This window comes from Silurus meridionalis, chromosome 9 (assembly GCF_014805685.1).
Source record: "Silurus meridionalis isolate SWU-2019-XX chromosome 9, ASM1480568v1, whole genome shotgun sequence".
Lineage (NCBI taxonomy): Eukaryota > Metazoa > Chordata > Actinopteri > Siluriformes > Siluridae > Silurus > Silurus meridionalis.
The window spans coordinates 12238594-12262407 of NC_060892.1; the positions used below are offsets into that span (position 1 = coordinate 12238594).

The following is a 23814-nucleotide window of genomic DNA, read 5'->3' on the forward strand; positions in this document are numbered from 1 at the left end:
AATAAAATTACATCTCGCAGTGTAACCAGACTGCAGTGACGAATGCCTTGGGCAGTCGGTTTAAGGTGGGCAGTGGAGCATGGGATGGCTCAGCTAACCTGAAGAACAAGTGCTTTCAACTGGTCAGTACAAACAAATCTTTTTTTTTTTTTTTTTTAAAGATGCAGCTGGATCAAAGAACAAATCTTTGAACAAGTGTAGTAGAAAAATTATATTATAGTAACCAAGGGTTCAGGTTTGATTACTTAGCTCTTAAATTCTGTCTTAACATCTGTCTGTCTGATTTTATGTATATAGCTTGACAAATACTGAGAATATAGAACAGAGCCATTCACTAAAATCAGCAGAAGGCCAAAACCATCAATTCTCTTAAAAAAAATTTTTTTTATATTTAAAATACCCTGTTATAAAGATACTGCAGTTAAGCCAATTGGGTCTGCACGATAAATTAAAAAATAAATAAGAGCAGGGAAGTGTGACCAGCACTTGGGGACATGTTTTCAGGAACCATATGTTTTTCACTACAGTCTTTGCCTGGCTCAAAAGGTGTCAAATGGACTAGAAGAAAATTACTTTACCAACACCACAGTACAGGATTTTGTGGGTAAACTGAAGACATGTAAATACTACAGGACAACACGAGATAAATCAACCTCTAGGTCCTTGCAAACATTTCAGTATAACAAAAAATGATGATTGGATGCAGATGCAAAATCCTTTTGCTTTCTAGAACTGATACGAATCTGAACCAAGGATATATCCATGTGACACCAGAGAAAAAAAAACTTTCACTATATTAACCCAACCTGTTGCTTGCACTGAGAAAGACAGCAACTCATCTTCACACGACGAAGAGTAATCGCAATGTAATTGGAAACGCAGGTGTAAAAAGCTACTGGGCTGCTTCCGAGCCACAACGGCGTGCCGATAAAAGTGAGGGATTGTATAGGTGGTGTGTGTACGTGTGTGAGAGTGCGTATGAGGCTGAAGTTCTCCAGACTCCATTCGCGGACTGAATGCAGGTAGCACAGGGAGCCTGAGCGGATCCCAGAATTCCTCATTATCCTCACAGCGGGTGGCCGGGTTTGCGGCAGCGGTCCACGGGGGAGGCCAGGCTCGCTTATTACGCTTAACTGAGCCACAGCAGCTCTGCAAACCAAGTGCCACTTAGTGCTCGTCTGAGACGGCCGCCTGGCCCTGATGAGATGACTGAGTGTGCGGCGTGTCAGTAGCAGGGCAAAAACAAATGCCTCATCAAAGCGGCACGGCAAACAGGTCCGATCTGCTCTTATGCATGGACCTTGATCCTGATGCGAAACATCTTACAGCTTTTGGGTCACGGTCGAGAGAAAAGAAAAAATAAGGAAAAACCCCCACCCCAAAAGAAAAGAAAAGAAAAAAAACAATATGATTAACGCTCGCCACCTCCTAAGCAAACAGATGCACTGTAAAATACTGCTCGGGTGGCCAGGGCCTTATAGCAGCCGCTAAAAGCACCCAGTTCCTGAAACAGATGGTCCTTTCACACATAATAATCATAACAGCCTGCATGTGCTCCTGAGCATCATCCAAAACATACTGTGATATTTAGACTGCTTTATCAGAGTAGACTCCGGACCGAAACTGTGCAATTTCACCAAGGTTTTAAGATTATAACTTGTTACACTGCACAGAAGCAATAATCCCAATAAGATCTTCACAGATTTTTAAAAACAAACTATAAAATAACAGGTCCTCCATGTCCAGATTCTACATTAAATAATCTCTAATGACATAGAAAACTACTACACCCTTCTTTAGACATCCATCAGTACAGAAAACAGTCACATAGGCACAAACAAGAAGTTACATGGATTTTTTTTTTGTCCATTGTCATGTTTGATAATGTTTTTTTTTTGACCAAGAACGTATCTGTAGCCAACTTGTGGGTTTCTCTCTCGCAGTGACACGCCATGGTGGCTTTTAGGCATCTTCATAGTATCGGTCAAGCTCAAGATTCCTTTTTTTTAATTCTGTCTCTTCCCAGACATTGAGATGGACTCTCTCATCGCAAACAAAAAAATCTATATATTTGCATCCTTATCATATATGACAAAAGCACTGAGACAAGCCATATGTTGTAAATCAGGTTAAGACCAAAAAAAAAAAAGTAAGAAGTTTCTGTAGAATTTACAAATTTACAAAGATACTCGGAAAAAAAAATTCAAGACACATTAGAGAGAGCAGCTTACGAGGGGTGCATTATTCAAAGCAATTTGACACAAGGCGCTCCCGCACACACAATAACCTCCATTAAATACATTTTCTCTGATCTCAATGTCCCATTTTGCTTTTCTTGTCATGTTTCACATCTGGCCATGTGTGCAGTGATGTACTCCAGAGGGTATGTAATTGCCTGCGGCCAGGCTGAATGGAGGCTCGCAAAGCAGGTGAATTATGTAAGTGCTGGGTCTTCGGCTCTCGCCGCTGAGGGTTCTCGTCTCTTTCTTCCTCCCCCCACCCACACTTCTCTCTCTTCACAAAGCAGCGGTTGTGATGTTTTTTCGCTGCTGTCACAATTAACCTCAGAGGCTGGGCAAGGAGCCAGAGGCGAGCCCTTCAGGTAAACAGTACGATAAGCTTAGCTGCAAAAAAAAATGAGACATTGTTTTGAAGCGAGAGGCAGTTGCTATAGTAACTGTTGCTAATTAACTGCATTCAGCCAGGGGAACAAAGGGCTTAAAGGCACTCAGGACAGCAGAGAGCACATGTGCAATCCCTCTCTTTCTGTCGCTGGAATACCTGTGTCTCTTGCTTCCTCTGCCTCCGCCCCTTAACACATGCCGGGAGAAGTGCAGCAGCCGCCCTATCAAAAGCAGATTTCGATTGTGGTCCGGTGTCCGAGGCCTCGCCTCTCTTTAAATAAAAGAGGAAAAAAGAAAAACCTATCACAGTGTCTTGGGGCCAATCAACATGCTTCATCAGCATCAAGGGCCACTTGAAGCAGATCTCATCAGCTCCGGTGGTATTCTCGAGAAACAGCCCACCACAAAAACAGCATTTCAATAAAGCATTGATAAGAAAGGGGACCATTTAAAAAGACCAGAAATTAATTCCCTACTATACAGTGTACGCATTCGGCTGGACGATACTGATATTTTTGTCCTTTAACGATACTAGAGAACATTTTTTATGACAACCGATGCACGGCACAATATATAATTCTGCTACCAAACTGTTCACAAAACAAAATCATTAAACTAAACATGACGCTTTCTTGCATGCCTACAAAGATGAGTCTCAGATCGACTGCATCTATTTGGCACCATTTAATTTGCAATTATAAATATAATAAGATATAAGTCATGTGTCGAGTGATGTAGCTGAGTCTGTGGAACTGTCAGGGGCTAAATTTACACACCATGCTGACACTGCAAGAATTTGTACCCCAGTGTCTTTGACTATAAATAAAATAATAATTAAAAAAAACCTTTAATATTTATGCCACACCCATTTTGCTGAAGATATGGCATTGGTTTACATTTCCACTGTGTTGCATGATGCCGGTTCTCCTGCTCTTTAAACTGTTTAAAACAATAATGCAACCCATACTGAAGTATAATTCTAGTAAATTAAATGAAGACAGACCTCATTATGGGTCTGACTGCAGAGGTAGAGCAGTAGTGAAACTAATGATTGAAAAGGAGTGTGGAGGCATGAAGCATGCCATCTTTGACTAATTTAGGCTGAAAATCTCACACTGAATGCCACAAGACGACTGAAGTCAGATGTTACAACACAAAAAAGCGTAGGATTGTTTTTCAATTATTTTATATGCAATTGTGTATCTTGAGAAACGCATTAGAAAGATACAATAACAGACAAAAATAAAGATTTCTTATAATATTTTACATAAACAAGGCATTGATTAAAACAGAACATTTTCTTAAAAACTAAACATACTTCTTATGCTCATTTAAACACCCATAAACATGTCTCATGTCCTTCTCTTATCCCAGGTCCTCTACAGTCACTGAGATTATCTAGCGTGCCAACACACACAGTAGAAATCAACTGGAATTTTGAATATTTTATTGTTATTTAAATTACCAATACAGTAAAACTGACTAATACTAATGCTTTGTTCCTCATGTCCCAGTTAGCTGGCTAGGTTAGCACAAGCTGCAGCAGAAAGTTTCTGAATATATAAACACCCCCTTATCCCTGCCGTGGAGATTTCACAGCGAGTAAGAGGTTTTTAGAGCAAACATTTTTAAAGGAGTACAAAGTCTTCTTATAATCTAGGTTTTGCCAAACAAACATCTAAGAGGAGCTAGCCATTTAACTAGCATAGTCTGGATTGCAGAAGTACTTAGCCTCAATAATATCTGCAGTAACCTGCTGAATTAACAATTCATCAGTTTTCTTGTATTGAAATGAAAGAACTAAAAGGTTAAATATTAACCCCGACCTTTGTGCAAAACTAATTATAGCATGCACGTTACTCTTTATGTGAAATCTTGTCAAGCTTTGTATGTTTTCTTTTGAAAGTGAGCCTTGTTAAGACCAGGACAAGAGTCTCTTACAGAATTATTAAATATTCCTTTTTAAATATGAATGAATATTATTATAATGTTATTATAATAATTCTTTAAAAATAGAGTGCAGTAGTGTGTGTAGTAGCTCTGATTTGTGAGTATGACACAGACAGGCACTATACAGGTGTTGACTCATCCTGTGATTTGCACACACAAAACATATTAAGAAATTCCGGATTTTTAATTTGCTTGGCCTCCTGCTGACAGACGGCCCTGCTTGTTTTGACAGTTGTAACGGCCCTTGTTAATGCTTGAGCGAGTGCATGGGTCACAGTTCACGGCGCGATGGTTTTGGCACTAGGAGTCCAGCGACAGCTGCATGGCTGAAAGACGAGCCCGGCCCCTACAAAGAGCGCCGAGCCGCAATCTGCCACCTTCAGATCTCTGCCATTCCCGCCAAACTAGTTTCGGCAGTGAAAGTGTGGCACAGCGCCGGAAGAAAAATAACACCCACACTCTGCCTTTCAGACCTGCCCTCTCTCACACTCATATATATATATATATATATTATTGCTGAAACAATTCCTCAAGTAATTCGAATACAAAAAAGCACTGAGGCAAATTATTTGCATCGATGCTTCATTTAGTCCATTTAACTACACACAGAGCACTGTTTCCCCACGGACCATTATTACGGACGCACCCCTCGCTAAACTCTGAACCACTTTGGGGTCTCATTTATAAATGTCGTGCACACGAAACAGGGCTAGAAAAACGTGCGCATGCCACTTTCCACGCAAAGGTTGTGCACGTTATCCGTGTCTCCAATTCCCCCTTCTCACATTCTGTGTATCCAAGTTGTACATATGCAGGGGTCAGAGTTTATTTATAGCAGCACGCTCTCTCCTGTCAAGTTTTTTTATTTAATCACAAACTTTGCATGGAAAGCAGAGTATGCACGTTTTCAGCCTCGTTTTGTGCATACGCTACACTTATAAATGAGACCCCCTGGACAGGTAGCACAGAAGACGCTGCAAAATGAAAAATGGAGAAACGGAGATAAAACAGCGAGGGGCGAATAGAAGATTCAGGCCAAAGAATACAATAGGAAGTTTCCAAAGTTTGGGATCATTTCAACTAAAACAAAGAAAACACCACACATGCTGTTAGCTTTTTAAAACTAATTTAAAATTTATTTTTTATATTTTATTTATATATTTGTATTTTGATGTAATATGGCAATTAAATGCATTAAATGGGGTTAGTTTTCACAGATTGAAATTCCAGCAGTAAAAATTCAAATTTACAGGGCTTTCGGGTTCGGTACACATTCGGTACCGTATGCAATCCTTTTACGTGCGGTACATAGTTAAAATCCAAGTTTCCCCAGGAAGGTATAAAGTGCCGGTCTGCAAGTATGTTAATGCGTCGCCTCAAACTTAGAATATTTTTACAATTATTATTAAACTTCAAAACATACAAAACAACGCCAGGGGTATAAAAAAAGAAACTAGAGTTAGTGTAGCGTAGCTGTGGCTACTCACTTTCGTTTTGCGTATACATGAAAATGCTAAAGAATCAACAGCATTAACTCAATATCCAAATTAAATCCATAGTGCTAGCGTTAGCCGCTAGCCACCTCCCAGCATTTTTTTTTGTCCAGCTTCAAGAATTTCTCTTAAAAGGAGAAAATCCTGACAATTCTGCATATCGAGGAAGTGAATGAATGAAGGAATGATGACATTTGTTAAAGTTTGCTGAAATAAGTAGCAGAGTTAGAAAACTTTATATTTAAATGTAACACACACACACACACACACACACACACACACACACACACACACACACACACACACACACACACACAAGCAAAATAATTTACAACAAAATTATAAAAATCTTTCATTTAATTGTTTCCATTTATTTAATTCTATATTTCTATATTTTATCTATTTAATTTGTGCCAATTCAATTGATTAATCAATGTATTTAATGTAATACAAAGTGTATTGCATTCATTTGTTTAATTATATTTTTTTATAAAATATTATAAACATTATTTTAAGATATTATTTAACCAAGCAGGCAATTTATTTAAAATTGTTTTAAAAATGTAAACTGTTCAAATGTTGACAAATATTATTAAGACACCCACATACATACATACATACATACATACATACATACATACATATACACAATATATACAAACTCAACCTCAACACTCAGAAAACAACTTTGCTTACTCAGGAAAAAAAACAAAAACTTTGCTTACTGGTACTGCTCACTTTTTTCCCCTGAGCACACTTAGGGCACTGTGTAAACACGACCGCTATGCTCACTATTCACACCAATAAGGAGGTTTTCAGGTCATTTTGCATGTCTGTCACTAGGAAGCCAGTAGTTAGGGAAAGGCCGTTGAGTGCACATGCAACCAGACACTCTGAACATCTGGCACAGCTGACCTCTGCCCAATCCATGCAGTTGGGTCATCGAGACCAACACAACTTCGCAAACACATACACACTTAAAATAGCACTATGACTACTTAACACCTCAGTATTCTTTTTGCAATTAATAACAATTCTCAGAAATATTTCCGACTAATATGTGGATGTAATTATTTATATTTTTTTACTTTGTATTTACCGTATATTTTTTTAACAAAAGAATAAATGAAAAGTTTAATCGAATATACGTTTATTAATATATTTTATACTATTGTGTATTTTTGCATGCGGTGGATGGGAGCATAATTTTTTTATTTTTGTCATTTATTTTTTACTTAGTATATTAAAGTATTTTATATTACATTTTACTTTTATAATATGTATTTTCTTGTCTCGCATGTGGTGGCATAGGAACCACTTTTATTTATTTATAGTGAGGGTTTTTTCTTTTTGTTGTTTTTGGCTATCTGTAAATCAGTGAGCACTGGCTGCTCTTGTACTTGCCGTTAATCATTTAAAACTCACCAGGCCAAGCCATTTGTCATGCTTTAATCCGAGGCAGAGAGTGTGTGAGTGAGTTTCTCTGGCACTCCTGGTGTACAAGGAGAAGGAGGAGGGGCTGCAGTGTGTGTGTGTGTGTGTGTGTGTGTGTGTGTGTGTGTGTGTGTGTGTGTGCTGAAAACCTCTTTGTAGTGGCAGCTGAGAGCCATCGCTGCGACTCCTAAACATTACATTTCATTTGGCCGGAGAGGTCACATGACAGCTGCAAAGGACGCCCCCCTGAGGGCCTTCGGCTTTCACTTGACACTGACAGGCAGCGAGAGACTATGCAAGAAAATATGCCCTCTTTCCATGACATCACCTAGCCAGGGTTTTTGGAAAAGGGGTGGGTGGAAGAGGTTCTTTTTTTTTTTTTTGGGGTGTGGGGGGGGGGTGGGGGTCTGTCGCAGCTGGTGGCAACCGTGGTGCCATCTGCTCCTGACTAATAGTTCATGCTGCTTTACTTATAGACTCCGAGCTCTCCACAACAGCCAGCAAATAAATACTACTGCTGAGGTCCGCAGAGGCCAGACGGGCTAACACATTAATTTACTGACTGACGATTAGTCTCATTCTTCCTCCAATAGCTGTGAACATTATTGCGTTAACGAATCAGTTCTGTGCTCCATTTAAAGCACACTGGTTTTCTGAGCTGTCATTTTTTTTTTTACCCTACCATCACTGAAAAATCTTAGCCAGACCTCTTAACCATTCCATCAATGATTCTCAGACACTTTTCTTACATGACCGAACTGGCAAGCATTAATTCATTGACTGTTATTTTTCTATTTATTGTCCACTCATTCTTCTTTCCATCTAATTCCTCACATCCCAACATCCCGTCCTGGATTATTTGTAGTGCCCAGCAGGATGGAGGTCACCTGGCGGTTCCTTGTCACACAACCTCCATTGGACTGATTTGATTTCAGACATTTTGAAGGACCTGTCCAATGGGCAGTACATCTCCAGTAAGGAATCATTATTTAGCTCTTGTGAGAAAAATCATCTCTTAGCTTCATTTGTTCACTACTTTAACATGGCTGTAAGTCATTTTAAACTTCCCAATGCATTGTAATCATCGCAATTATCATCCAGGGGTAGACTAATTTCATTTGTTAGGTAGCACATTGTGCAAGTGGACGGTCCGGGTTGCTGACAGCATGTTGTACTAGCTAGCGAGTTGTATGTACTTTATTGTTCAACCCATTTCCACACCTTGATCACTTTAAGGTAAGCCTCCGAGTCCATTTAATCCTAATAATTTCTTTTTACAAATTGTCTACTAAAGTTCCTAAAGGTTTAGTGTTCAAAAGAATGAAAAAGTGAACCAGAGGTCTTACCATACATCTTGCCTTCATCAGAGAGAATAATCTTGCGACGACCGCACGGTGGATAGATGGCAAGTGCTTCCTGGAAACTCTGCTCGATGTCAGGACTCCACACACCTTCAGCATCATTGTCCATAGGCTTCTCGGCGGAGTCGCTCATCCTCTCCATGTCTTCGGCAGGGCTTTCGCTGCCGCTCCAGCTGCTGGGATCAATTTTGGCAGTTTGGACCTCCAAGCCAAAGCCTGGAGCGCACTAGGGTGAGACCTGACAGAAAGAAAAAAAAAATGGCGGTCAGGCAATGTCAAGTACAGTCGTTCCATACACCAATAGCAATCAATGTGGCCTTCTTTTGTGGCCTTCTTTTAAATGACAAATGTATTTTTTTTAATTCTTATAATATTTAAATAATAGTTAAAAAAATAAATAAATAAAAATTAAAAAAACAGGAACGAGAAGAATAATAGTACATTAAGGACCTTCGGGAAAGCTCATTGTGCTTAATGAGAAAAAATATATTCAACTGTGACACTTCGAAAGACCACCGTTACTCCTAGTGTCTTATTTGTGAAGAGGCTATCTATTTAGGCAGCATTTCTAGGTGGCTCTAGCACCCTTCAGTCACACAATGTCCCATTTAAAAAGGTACCATAATTAAAGAGAAGCAATATTTTAAGTGTTTGAGTAAATGCACGTTAAGGCTTAGCTCAAAACAAATCATATCTAATGACCCAAACATAATTTTTAAATGTATGGTGAACGTTTATATACGTTTATTATATGGTATAATAGGTTTTATATTCCTGACTACTCAAACAGGTTAAGACTCCAATCCATTGGAAACACAATGCTATTTTACAAATTGTGATACAGGCCAAAACCAGCACACAAATTCTATCAACTTGCACTTAGAAAAAAAAATTAATAGAAATTTCAGTAAGAGAGCTTTCTTGTTAAGAGCAATAACAGAAATGTTTTATTTTAATATAGCAAAAGCAGCTTCTGAATTTCCCCTGATATTAAGATCATGTTTCTATTTTCCTCAGATGTATTTTCAATAGACTTTGAGAAGAATCCAATTGCCTTGAGAAATGAGCTGGGTCGAACGAGGAGGCAGCAAGCATATAACCTTAAAACACTTGGCCAAAACCACCTGGCATCTTCTGTAAAGCAGCAGACTTTCTTCTCTAAAAGGCCTTTACAGGCGAGCCAATTTCAGCCCAGCTGTCCGTCCCCTCAAACCGCCCCTTAAGTCTGGACGGAAATCATGTCAGACGCTTGTGTGAAGCACAACACGGCTGCTCACAAAACATCCAAAGCAATATCGGTAACTCCAAATGAAAAAAAAAAAAAAAAAAAAACTCATAATGTAGCCAAGTGGAACCTGGTTTTCTTGTTCTGACTTGGTTGAAGGCAGGGCCTTTGTACATGTTGCCTTCTGATAGCTCAAGAACACTGCCAAAAGTCTAAGAATAGTCACGAAAGAGACTTGCCAAAGTGAGGTCATTTGCATGCTGAAGATTTTATAGTTTTATAAAGGCGCACAAACCACTGAGCAGCCAAAATGTGTCAAAAATGTGAGAACTTTTGGATGTTGTCGCAGTTCCGTCCAAACCCCCCCCCATCCCATCCTCCAGACGAGCCTTTCCTCCCTCGGCTTGCTCCCGTTCAGGCGACACAAGCTGTTGTGGGACTAGCAGCATATGTTTCTTCTAGAATGTCAGTTCATGAGGGGGGAAGGGAGCAAGCTGTTGAGGGAGGGGAAAAAGTGAGGGGGAGGATGGGCAACTCGTAGAGAGAGAGAGAGAGAGAGAGAGAGAGCACTTTTCCTGAATTCCGTTTTTGTGTGCCGAATGCTGACTCTGCAGAACTGACTTGCAGACTGATGGGGGGGTGGGAGCAGCCCATCCTGTTCTGACCACTAAATGGTTCAGGCCTTTTCTTTTTGGCTCTGCTTCACAATCCTTCCACCCTGCCTGCATAATGAACTATGGTGCTAATCACTCCCAGCACTGCAACAAGCATGTTATGGACGTTCACCACGGCTGTCATCTTATGAATGCATTTTTAGCTTATCAGCATAAGACACAGACAACAGTCCAACATGGGAAAACATGTCTACTTTCATCTAAAAATCCACTATAGAACAAAAAGAAAAAAAAAAAGTCAGATGAAGAAAAAGTCTGCGTTCAGTGAATCTTTCTCAAGAAACCTACTTTCACAAACACTGTGTCTGGGCATGTCTGTATCGTATCGTCTGCTTTTCCCTGTAGGACAACTGTGGCATTTCAGTGTATTATATGCTCCAGAGAAGAATGAAGGGAAACAGAGTCCACACTTCCACAGGTGGTTGCCCCCAACGTCATATGAGGAAATAAATACCGCGATGTCGCAGCAGTCCATAAATTATTAAATCCCCAGCTTCCTGTTTAACAACTTCACATGTGAAACTGATTTAAGGTGCAGAACAGAAAGATTGTTTGTTTAGAGGTTCACAGTATACAACAAACACTTTATTAACATATTTATACTGTGCTGTTAATTTCTCGAATGAGATTTGTCTTTATCTTTTTTCTTTTACTTAAAGAAAATCCATCAATGCACACTGAATATATATTCAAAAAAATAAAACAAAGTAAAAAAATTTTAATTTTACATAGCTGAAAAAAGCCTATTGAAGTGTATTATAAGAAAATAATATAGAAGTAACTTTATTAATATTTATCATGACTTCTTTAAAAAAAAAAAAGTGGCTTGCAATTAACCTATACTTCCCTTTAAGACCAACTTGTTATTCAGTTACGCAACGTAAATCTTATTAATCAGTAAATACCTTAAATTATTGAGTAGCTACAGTAAAATTAACAAATGGAAAAAAAGGAATGTAGTTCCCGAGAATAAGGAATGCAAGCCTGGACAAGCCAAGAGATCATGAGAGTTTACGGGGTTACTGTGTAGTCATCCCCCTTCCCACCCTTCCCATCCCACACACACACACACACACACACACACACACACACACACACACACACACACACACACACACACACACACACACACACACACACACACACAGTAAATATCTACAAGAGAAAATAGAAGTGCAAAAAGTGAAATCAGCTGAATATTTTTTTATGCATACTGACAATATGTTTGCAAAATGAACAGCTTTTACACTCAGACACGTCTTGACTTCGACTCAAAAGCCAGAGCCATTATGGTAAGAAGAAACATCTAGAGTATTTTAGTCTCTTGAAAAACGCTGCCCCATTATTCTATTGATTTCATGCACATATAAACACTATATTCATAAATCAGAAGTTTCCAACCAACTATATAGTTACATCACACATGCTACATACGGATTTAGAAAAAGGCTGAATTGACGCCGTTTTAATGACGCTCTTATAGATGGCGTTAAGCCCACATCCATCAACAGGAACAAGTGTTAAAGAACATTCCGGGCAGAAATCAATAGTCTAAAAACAGCCTAATTATGGGACATGGCTTCAGTCCCTCTGTGGTCATTTACGCTTCGATAAATCAACTTAACTGATTTACCTCTGCCACAATCTCGTGCGTAAACGTGGCCCTCGGGAACTTTCTTCCGAGTTCAAGAGCTCTTGATTGTATTACATTATCATGCATAAAACTTGAGTACGATTTAGACTTGATCTAATATGTGCTGGGGTTTCAGATTTTCTTTCCTCTGGAAACAGCGCTGCTCTAAGCATTAAGGATTCAGAAAATAATTACAGTTTTTCTTATAGAATAATTATACCAATTAGGAACATATAGAACTAGGTTTTGGGGGTAAGCGCTCACATACGCACTATTCAATCCATTTGACCCAAAGCTCTTTTCTGTTTAGGAAAATGAGAAATCACAAGAATACGGACTAAAACAACCTCCAAGTGAGTTGACGCTAGTGAGAAAGCGATTCAAAGTGCACCAAATATGCCAGGTATTTTGAGTTTCAACATGGAACTCAGGTGCTAAACAGACACAAACTGAGTCAAAAAACAGAGCTGTAATAATACCAAACTATGTATAAGCCTTTATTTACTGTATACGTAACAGAAATCAAAACATACAATGTTTAAAATTAGTAAATGGTCTCTGGTTCCCCTTGTGATTGTTTTTAAGCACACTGGGTAAAAGTTTGGTTCATGTAACTTTATTTCCAGCCAACAAATTGAGTTCTGAGTATGCTTTCAGTCTTATACACTCCTCAGCCTAAGGCCATGTCACATTTATCTGAATACATGTGAACACTACAATTCCGTTTAAAGCGCTCTCCATCTACACTAGCCTTTTTAAATGTTAATTAAGTTATTGCTGCAGATAATCCAAGACTATAGAGTTCTTTGTTTTAAGTTAAATGGTTCACCTGACTGTGTCAGATAACAGAAAAATAAACAACCGTTGTTGAAAATCTCCGCTTTCTCAGTTCGCACTACAACGCAAAAACAGTGTTTTAAAATGTATTCACCTAGAATAAGGTGAATGCCCTAGAGGGGTATTGTTTTCCTGAAATAAAACTGTTTTTTAACTGGCGAAATGAAATAAATAAATGCCGTCTCAGCGTGGAGGAAAGGCCAGATGTGGTGTGGTGTGAAATGAAAAACTTCCACAAAAACAAAAAAAAAGAAATACCAGACAAAATCAAACTATCAATCTTGTTCCAACTTGGACTAATAAATACAAAATCGCACTTGGATAAATGACCATGATCTTAGCAAGTCTTTAAGTGCAGATCCTATATCTAATTATGACTGGACCCTGAACTATTTGACACAAAGCTGTGAACTCTCACACGTCCTCTCTAAATAGAGGCAAACTGGAGGTACATGTTTACCGGCTCCACTTGTTTGCTTTTGAGAGAAAACCTTTGCGCCACTTTGAAAACCGAATTTATCATTCAACATTTCGTCCCAGTCCGTAGGCTTTTTATTTCGAATTAATAAATCATTAAGAATCATGACTGATCGGTTTGAGTTGTTTCAGATTGACAGGTGAACACATGGGCACAGGAACGTCATTAGTACTGACCAGATAAACTGAATCATGGACTGCATTTTAAATGTGAAAGACTTGTGATTTTTGCAATATGGCTCCAAATAAAGCCAAGCTCCATTCCGTTTGTCTAAGCCTTGATGACAGATGGGAGCAACAATATACTGTGTTTACTCTCCACTCGGAGCGTGTCAGACAAACAGGCGACACCGATATCCTTCCAGGGACAAGCAAGATGACAATCCTGCGGGTCTAATTCGTCGATTCATTGTGAGAATATGGTTTCAGAGTGAAGGAGCCGTGCGACGTGTTTATTGCAGTTTTTATTGCGCATGGAAATGCACAAAGCATGTGCCAAGATCACAATGTTTACCTCATCAGTATCACAGACGCTCCAAAATATCATCAGCATTCCATCAAGAAGTAAGAATAAAGGACAGATTCTTTCTAACCTTCCTTACTAAAATCCCATAAGTCTGTTTACCAAACAGCATTTCAACAACTATAAATACACTCGTACAACACACACAGAATGATCTTTATAAACAGTAAATTGGCAATTACTGCATTTATTTTTTGGAGGGGGTTTAACAATGACACCTCATTGTCTCTTTTGTAGTCTCTTTATATTTCCTATTATCAGTTATTAATAACAGCTATAAACAGTTCTTTTACTAGACAGTCTTTATTTCTATCGCAATAAGTTAGTAAGACAGAAAACAGAGCCTGTCATGTTACTAAGAAACTCTTGCATCTTAGAAGTATTACATTAAAAAGGTTATAGGTTTTTACTTGAGACTTTCAAAAAGTTGGTCACTGGAGCCTCCTTCACCAGATATTTAACTTCAACATACAGACTCAACAGTGATCCTGCCTGGTAAGTAATACACCAATGTGATTGTGTACTGTTTTGACCAATGATGGCCGCCTTTAACCTTTTCGCTCTTGTAGAGGCAAACTTAACAACAAATCTGTCTTTACTTATCAGCCACATTTAAGGTATATGGGAAACTGTGTAATTTATTTTCAAGTACATGATTCCTTTATCAGTCTTGTTAAAAGGTATTGATCAGAAGACGGGTATAAAAGCATTTCCAAAACAGAGGTACAGTGCACACTTACCAGAAACCATGTAAAGACAATCATCAGCAAATAGAAAAAATTATGGTGACATACAGCACAAGACAAAAACTTCAGAAAGGCTGCCAAAATATGGCAACATTAAAGGAACTATAGGAAAATCTGACAGTTACTGCCTGCATGTTCTTCAAATGTCTGTGAGGACATGTGGTGTTGGAAAGCTAAACAAAAGACCCCCCTGTTTTGCACCCCATATGTAATAGTGTAATAAAATCAACAGGTGCTTCAACAAACTATTTGTTTAAAAGTTATGCACCTTCATGCAATCAGGTTCTTGTATAAAAAAAATAAAAATAAAAATTCCTAAAATGTTGCAAAAGGTTCCAAAATTAACTACATTTTTATTTCCAAATAAACTGCTATTTAACATGTAAAACCTTAATGTTTATTGTACACTGCACTCAAATCTAGGTTTGGTTTTTGAAAGCTTTGGTTGGCTGAAGAAGTGTACTATACTTCAGTAAATAAAAAAATAAACAGGTATTTTACCTGTTTTTTACCTGTATTTTAAAAGCCCCTCATTTCAATCACGATTCAGAGACATGTCCTTTTATTGATGAACATAGGAGAAATATCTAGTCTAGTGTCTATTCTATAGAAATATTCGCTCATACACACTGTTTATTCTTCTTCTAATCAGTGTGAACACAAAACGTTGTGCCAGCATTCAAATCGTTTTCTTAATACAATAACGGACACATATATACGTATGAACCATAAAAAGAAATTCTCCCCGTTTCCTGTTGGACCTAAATAAATGTTAGATGAAAAAGCAGGACATGGTTTCTAAAGAACAGTAATAATACAAAAGGATAGTCATACCTGAAAAAAAAATTAATATCTGAAAATACTCTAAACAACACATCCTGCTTTATGTATAATTCATAAAATAAATGAAAACATATCTCCCATAAATAAAGCAATTCCGTCTGCATGCTTTGGATCAAATACAGTTTGCTGCCCACTTTTGAAAAAAAGATTAATGAAGGAAAATGTATTCCTGGAATCATGCCTTACACAAAATCCTTCAAAAGCCTTGCAGCGTGTTTCATTGAATAGGGTTTTATGTCAGGCTTTGTTCTATGCACAGGAGGGGTCGAAGGCTGTGTACTGTAAACTGCATTAATGCCCCCCCACCACACACACACACACACACACACACACACACACCTTTTCTAGGCACCATGCCATGGGGAACTTGCACTCCAACACACCGTTCCTGAATTTTAAAAAAAGGCCAGAGCTAAGCTGGGTCAGGTTCCAGGTGACATTTTTCCAATCGTCAACTGTCCAGTTTTGCCGAGTGTGTGCTCACAATAGACTCTGCTTTTTCTTCTTGACTGGCAGATGTGATCTTAAGCTATTGTAGTCCTCACACCTCCAGGATTGAGATGATCTAAAATGCTTTTCTGCTCACCACAGATGCAACGGGTGGTTGTTTTTGAGTTACCATAGGCATCCAAATCTGGCGCAAACCAGTCTGGCCATTCTCTTTTGAGTTTTCTCATCAAGTCGTTGCCGCCTACAGAACTGCTGCTCTGTGGAGGTTTTTGTGTCTAGAGACTACTCTAAATGAATGAAAATCCCAGGAGGTCAATCGATTCTGAAATACTCAAACCAGACCATCTGGCATGCCACGATCGAAATCTCTAAGATCCGATTTTTAACCTCATTCTGATGTCTCATGTGAATATGAACTGAGGCTCTAAAGGTGTGCCCTGCTGCTAAGGCATGACCAGCCGATCATATGACTGACCAAATGAACAGGTGTTCCTAATAATGTGGCAAGTAAATGAATATGTACATACAAAAGAAAAAGAATTCAGATTGTTTTAGCGCTCAAGTGTGGGTTGGGTTAAATGCTTTTCTGCCTTTAAATATCCCTTTCTTCCTAAATCTCACATGCCAGTTTACTAAATCACATGCTTATAAGAACTCCGCCTCCAGCACACTCTGCCATACGTGTGTGTGTGTGTGTGTGTGTGTGTGTGTGTGTGTGTGTGTGTGTTGGAGGTGCTTGACTCCTCCTGAGGCTAACTCCCTCTCTGATAATGTTCTGTGCATGCTGTGGCTAGGATGTGCCCCAACACGCCTCTTTCACAACTCGCTGCTATTCGCGCATGCGCATACACGTACACACACGCACACACCCCAACAGTTCCAGGACTGGGGATTTGTATGTGAAAAAAAGTAAGCAGAGTTTAACAGGATTCGGTCCTATGACCGTGTTTCTGCTCTTGGTTCTGCTCTGCTGATTTCTTTTTTTTTTTTTACCACAATCATTGGTCAAAAAAAAAAATACAATCGGAGACAGAATTAGGATTCCCATCCAAGTTGTAGTTTCTTTTACTTTAATGCAAGCGGAATGGATATCCTAAAAGACAAGATGGCAGCTATTCAGTGACTTAAGACAAATTCCAGCCATTCGGGAAAAAAAAAAAAAAAAAGAATGTTTCCAACCACTTAGCAAATTTAAATGCGAGCAGTCGAGTGCAAAAGTTTGCATACCCTTACATAATGTACAGTTGCAATTCACTAACAATGTCACGATAAACACTATACTGAGACATTCTCAATCCTAAGCAAATTAGGTATGACCAATAAGCAACTCCAAGTGAACAGCCTGAATGATTCCTTAATTGCACCAATCCTGTGGTGCATGTGGTCTGATGTCTCTAATTCACTGTGCAACTCGTATTACATTTATTTTTAGTAGCTACAAAATTCGTGCATCGTTTTTTATTTCGAATTTTTTTCCCACCAGTGAAAAATTTGTTGGACACAAACATTTGCACTCGATTGTAAAATCCTCCCCCACAGAATAAAAAATAGCAATATTTCAAAGTGAAGAAATTTTTTTAAATTTTTTTGTTGATGTGGCTGCTAAGTCTATATGACTTTGGCTAAAGGTCTAAAGATTACATGTTCCTCATAATTCTACTTTTCGGAGCGTCTGTAAAGCATAACTCGTGGAAACATGGCCATTGGCAAGTGTTTTCAGTTCACTCGTTTTAAATTAGTGAACCATTTGGATGGCAACCTAGCGTGCAAAGCGAGAACAAAAACCGCCTCAAAACTCTTAAGGGAAAAGAAATTGACCAATCTGCAAGACTCAATCTGGATAAGATCAAGCAGAGAGAAGAGGGAGAAAAGAAAAAAAAAGAAAAAGGAAAAATATTAGTTGCAGCTTTCAGTCAGTCTTGTGGAAAGCGAAGACCAGCATCAGCTGTAGGGCTCAAAATGAGAAGCATGTGACGATCCCTGTAGAACTCGATGCTCCAAACTTTATAGTTCCTTTTAAACAAAGTGTGCAGTTAAAGACCAGAACCATGTCTGTGCTAAGTAAAGCTTTATGAACTCGATATGATAATTCACAATATGATAGAAAACTCGATTAATGCATGCTTTGAAAGGCTCCTCTTTTGAGAGGCTGTTTGCATTTGAATGGAATATTTCTGCTAGTGCGTCTCTTTTGTGTACTGGCGTCTGCTTTGCTCTTAGGTACGCAGGTCCTTTAGAGCGGTGGAGTGGACGGCGTGCGCTGTGCTGCATTCATTAGAATCATATCAAAAAGTCTGCCCTGTGGAAAAAAGAGCCCTATTTACTTGCTCATTCATTTAAGGCATATGGCTGTATGGCATCATTATATCCATCTCATCATTTAAACACAAAGCGGTGCGCACAAAGCTGGCTGGAGAGAGTGTGAGCCAAACTACAGTGACGGATTCTGAAACAGGATAAATGGCACTTTTAGGCAGCTAAATCCTGTAAATGTGTTGTGCAGTATATAACGTTATACCTCCATGCAGCTCATTTCTTGATTCTGATTGGTCAGATTATGTAGTCGGCTCTTTAGTAATGACCAACGTGTATATAAAGGAGTGGCCAGTGTGAGAGCTTCGTAATGGTCAGCTGTAATTTTTTGCATTTTCCTCCAAGTTGTCAGGACAGTAATAGCAGGGACATGTCATATACATTTCCCTACAATAAACAGATACAAATTATGACCTTAATTAAGGGCAATTATCAGTGCAAATCTATAGTGGTTGAAGAGATTATTTTCCCATCTTTGGTGTGATTTATCAACATCAGGGTAGCATCAGTAGCTTTGTGTAACAGTGTACAACCCGGCCACTGATTATTTTCCTGTAATAGCACATCAGACAGAAATTAATTCCTTTACATGCAGTGTGGTGCATGTGAAGTTAAATACTGTCCTTATTTCTGTTCCAGTTTTCATAATTAAGCTGACATGCCTGACCAGCTTTCGGAAGCTAGCTCTTCTTATGTGATTTTTTTTAATCAAAAAGAAACAGATTGAGAACAGCACCTTCGAATGCAAAATTATGATTATTGTAAACTGTCAAGAAAGCCACTTATAGCAAACCAGAGCGCCATGTGCTAATCCTTAATTGAAAAAAATAAATAAGAGAATAGATGACAACGCTGCTGCCGGTGTGCAGCGAATGACGCAGCCTCTCCAATTATAAGGTCTCGGAATCGCACGGCTTTCACAATGCACCTCTTCATACTTCACGTTTGAACATGGACTCTGGCGCCTCTGGCAACAGCGTAGTAACACCATTGAAAAATGTGCGGTAAGTGGCTCTCCTGCTGACCCGGACTCGTCTTTGGCTTTAGTCACGAGCTTGTCAAAAAGCGAAGGGTCTGTTCGAACACTAATGATCACAGCTTCTATGAGGCAGGAACGCCACCTGTGGAAACTGTCGCAACCTCAAGAGATAATTGTGCACTCCTCTCCGGCTGACTCTGGCTCCATGGAAATAGTCTTATTAGCGCGATAAAGAGGAGGGGGTGTGGGCAACAAGTGAATGCCTTAGCGAGAGACGAGCCGTGGCTGTGACACGGCATTATGGGAGATGACACTTATCAACGGATTACAAGAAGCGCTACGGTCGAGGCCGAGCTGGAATGTGGCTCCTTAAATTAAGAGACCCAATTTCAGTCTTCGCACAAGGCCGGGGTAATGAAATAAAAGAGGAGAGGTCCGAAATGTAATTTTCCGTGCCGACTCCTTTTGTGTGATTATCTCAGAAGGTGCAGTGATCATTCCGTGAATGGCTTTCTCCAACTCCATAATGACCCGGAGTAGTTAAGGTCTCAAAGAGAAGAACTGCAATTACCTGGTAATTACCAAAATGCAAGGCGCACAGAGTATTTTAGAAGTGTACTGCTGCAGCTAGTTAATTACCACTGTAACGCTGAAACTATACTCTGTAATGACGCAACTTTCTGTTACCTTTGGGTTTAGTGCAAGTATTAACCAGCTTTGCATATTCATAGCGAGATGCAAATGTCTAAGAAACTACATACTGTGCATCACCAAGTACATCCATAATCACAAGCACATTGATTAAAAAATGATAAAGATACAGTTTGAGATTAATATACTTTTAATAAGACTTCTATTTAAAATCAATAACTTAATTGTTCATGAACAAATTGACAAAATGTAAACTTATACAATGTCTTTAGAAATTTCTCAGAGCTTGTATTATCGACTTGAGTACTATTAGTTTTTTTTTTTGTTTTTTTTTTGTTTTTTAGCAGATATTGAATTTTAAACAAATATTAGGCGTATTTTATTTGCTTTAAAATAAATACATTTTCCTTCATGATGCAAAACCCTGGCACTTTTGCTGATTTACTTCGTGTACGATTGAATTAATTATTTGTGTGCATTTAGAGCAAACTTATTTTATTGGGTTTTATATTTTATATATATATATATATATATATATATATATATATATATATATATATATATATATATATATATATATATATATATATATAAATAAAACACACACACACACACACACACACACACACACACACACACACTTCCAGTCCAAAACGCAACTCTAAAACCTTGTGATTTCAAAAAAGCAATGTGTATCTGATGCAATGTGAAGTTGTTGCATCATGATATTGATCAAAATATTAAAATATTAAGTGTTAGAGAGAAAAGGTACGATCTACGCAATCTAGTTGTTTAGATAGAGGATTTAGAAATGTTCCTCTTGGCTTTGTAAACATGTCTCGAGTGCTCTTAGTAGAGCTCAAATCACAAAGTAAAAGTCTAGTGGAGTGGACAGCCAGCAATTCTTTTCCTACTGGCAGCATCGGAGCGTTTATTTCATACCTCTTTAAACCCACCGAGCTGGATGCAGTGAATCCGTCTGATGCCATCCAGCTCAAACCCTCAGACCCAATCCCTGCTGCTACTACAGGCCACTCTGGGATCAATTTCTGTTGGCCGGGATGCGGGATTGATTTACAGGGCCTGTCAAAACAGCTTTCTCCACCTGCCCGCAACGTGCAACAATCAGGCGCACTGTTCAGCCCATTACACCGCTGCTGCAGACAGGGCCGCGGGGACGCTGCTCTGTTTTTTTACGGCTCGCAAGCTGGACGCTGGAGCTCAATACTCCACTCCTGAAGTGTTTTCTATTCTCACATGCAGCAAGCATGACACGACATGACTAAAATATAACGCTATTGAATGGGATACGCTGTCCAGCAGGGAGAAAGTTACACCAGGTGATTAGCTGCAATGCGCCTAACTGCAGTCAGAATGAGCGGGCGTGTTTACGGTCCTTTATAAAAGGCAAAACATTCCAGAAATAGGCGACATTCCAGCATTGCTTTAGTGTTACGCGGGCGTGTTGCGGCACAACTCGGGAAGGATAAGGCATCGCTTATAAAACACAGGAAATTAAAGCTGTAAATAAGCACAGGAGAAGATAAGAGATCTTTGGACACTTATGAGCAAGAAAAAGATATCTGACTTGGCCACATACCCTCTCCCAACCCCCTACCCATTAAGTTCCTCCATGATAAGAAAAATCCTCCATCTGTTGTGACTCATTTCTTCCTATTGAAGTACTAATGGCACAAGTCATATAGTGATGTGTGCATGTGTAGTGGTTTCACGAAATCAGTGGGGGCCACATCCATGGAAACATCACTGTGACATTCAGTGTCAGGTCATAGGGGGGATTAATGCTATGGAAAAATGTGTCTTTGGAAAAATATCTGTCATCTATATGTTCCACTACATGCACTCAATGTATTTATTAAAAAATACATAACACGTAAATATTAGTTCTATTAAAAATAATAGAGAAAAAACTTGACCATAAGTTGACACCCTCTGAACACCATGAGCTGAATACCGTGATACATTTTTGCTAACTGTCGTTTTATCCACAGATGAAATTAATATTTAAAATTTAATTCATCCATTTCTATTTATCACTGTTTTATAACTTAGCACTAGCTAGTTAGCCTAAAGGTCATGCAATCCTGCAACTGATGTTATTAATCAAGACTAGGCTAACTGATATACAGCGTAAAGCACTTCTGGGGCAATGGCTATCAAGCTAGTTAATGTTATTCCAACTATAATACTTTTTTAGGAATCTAGGTTGCTATCAAAATAGTTAAGAGTAGCATAATTATAAGAAAAATGAATAAAAATACATCAGGAATTAGAAAGCTAGCTAACATTAGGCTAACTAAATGTAATGCATAAAAAAGTAGTAGTCAACGGCACTAACAAGGTACCTAAATTTAGCGCACACTAACGTTTGGTTTACTGTAATACTGTATAAGATTTGGCCAAATTATATATAAGCTAAGATTAAACGAGAGCATATTCTATAAACAAGCCACTAATTCCACAAACAAGCAGTCTAATGTATTGTGTAAAACACTAACAATGGCGCTAGCAGGCTAACTACTATTACACTCTGTAAACCAGTAACCGATAGCACTAACAAGCTCCTGAAAAAAATGTCAAATATTTTTCAATGACATTAGTAAGTGAGGTTCAAAAATAAAAAAAATTAAAAAAAAGGATATAACTGGTAGCAAATATCAAGAGCAAGCTGGCTAACATTAGGCTAATTATAATATTGTGCAAAACAGGAGCTAAAAGCTAGCAATCTAGTTAACAATTAGTCATTAAGCCAACACCTATTATATTGTGTAAACTAGTAACTGATGACAGCAATCTAGCTAAAATTAGACTAGCTAGCTAGCAAGCTAGCAAACATTAGGCTCACTCTTATTGTTATAAATAAATAAATAAATAAATACCAAACTAGCCAACTTTAGCTAACTTTTTAAACTCTTTGCCATGGATTTCTTCACCAAAACACAAGCACACTAGAAGGTTTGATAAAAACAAAACAAAACAAAAAGCCAGTCCCGCTTTTCTTTTCAGAACTTTTCAAACAGCACAACCAAAGAAAAGCCTCGCATCCATAACAGCAAGCTGCCAGACACACAAAAAGACAAAACGATGCAGCTCTGCGTGTCTGTGTCCATAGCGTTTGGAAGTCAAGTTGAATCACAATGTCAGTGTTTACTAAAGCTACAGCAGCACCACAGAGTTCAGCTCGTCTCTGTGCATGCTAATGCTGCGAGAGATCCTCCATCGCCCGAATCATAGGCCGGCTCTAGGACTCAGCCGCTCACAATAACAATGTGGCGGCCATTAATGAAAGGTCTGCCTGGAATTTATGGCGACACTGGAACGGGGAACACAGTGCCAGTGAGGCCCGGATGCTCAGCCGCTTGAATACGGACCACAAATTATAAACAGTTTGACTAAATGAAGCGAGTGAGCGGCTTTGTTGCACAGGCGTACATCTTCCCGGTGATGGTTGCTCTGGGAAAGGAAGTTATTGAAGCCTGGATTTCCTGCTTTCAGCTGTGGCCAAGAACTCTGAGGTTTATGGCAACTTCTGGAACTGAGTCATCTAATGATTCATAGATTCGATACTGTTTTTCATGGT

The 23814-nt window shown here is 38.8% G+C and overlaps 1 protein-coding gene across 6 annotated transcripts in view; it reads right to left on the minus strand.

Moving 5' to 3' along the window:
- The window catches only part of tead1b (TEA domain family member 1b), a 67953-nt gene that overhangs the window by 34415 nt on the left and 9724 nt on the right, over positions 1–23814 (minus strand). For all 6 annotated transcript variants that reach the window (XM_046856801.1, XM_046856802.1, XM_046856800.1 and 3 more), the window contains exon 3: positions 8848–9100. In XM_046856801.1, coding sequence (XP_046712757.1) covers positions 8848–9004 — 157 coding nt within the window. In that variant the 5' untranslated portion in view covers positions 9005–9100. The remainder of the gene's footprint in view (positions 1–8847; positions 9101–23814) is intronic.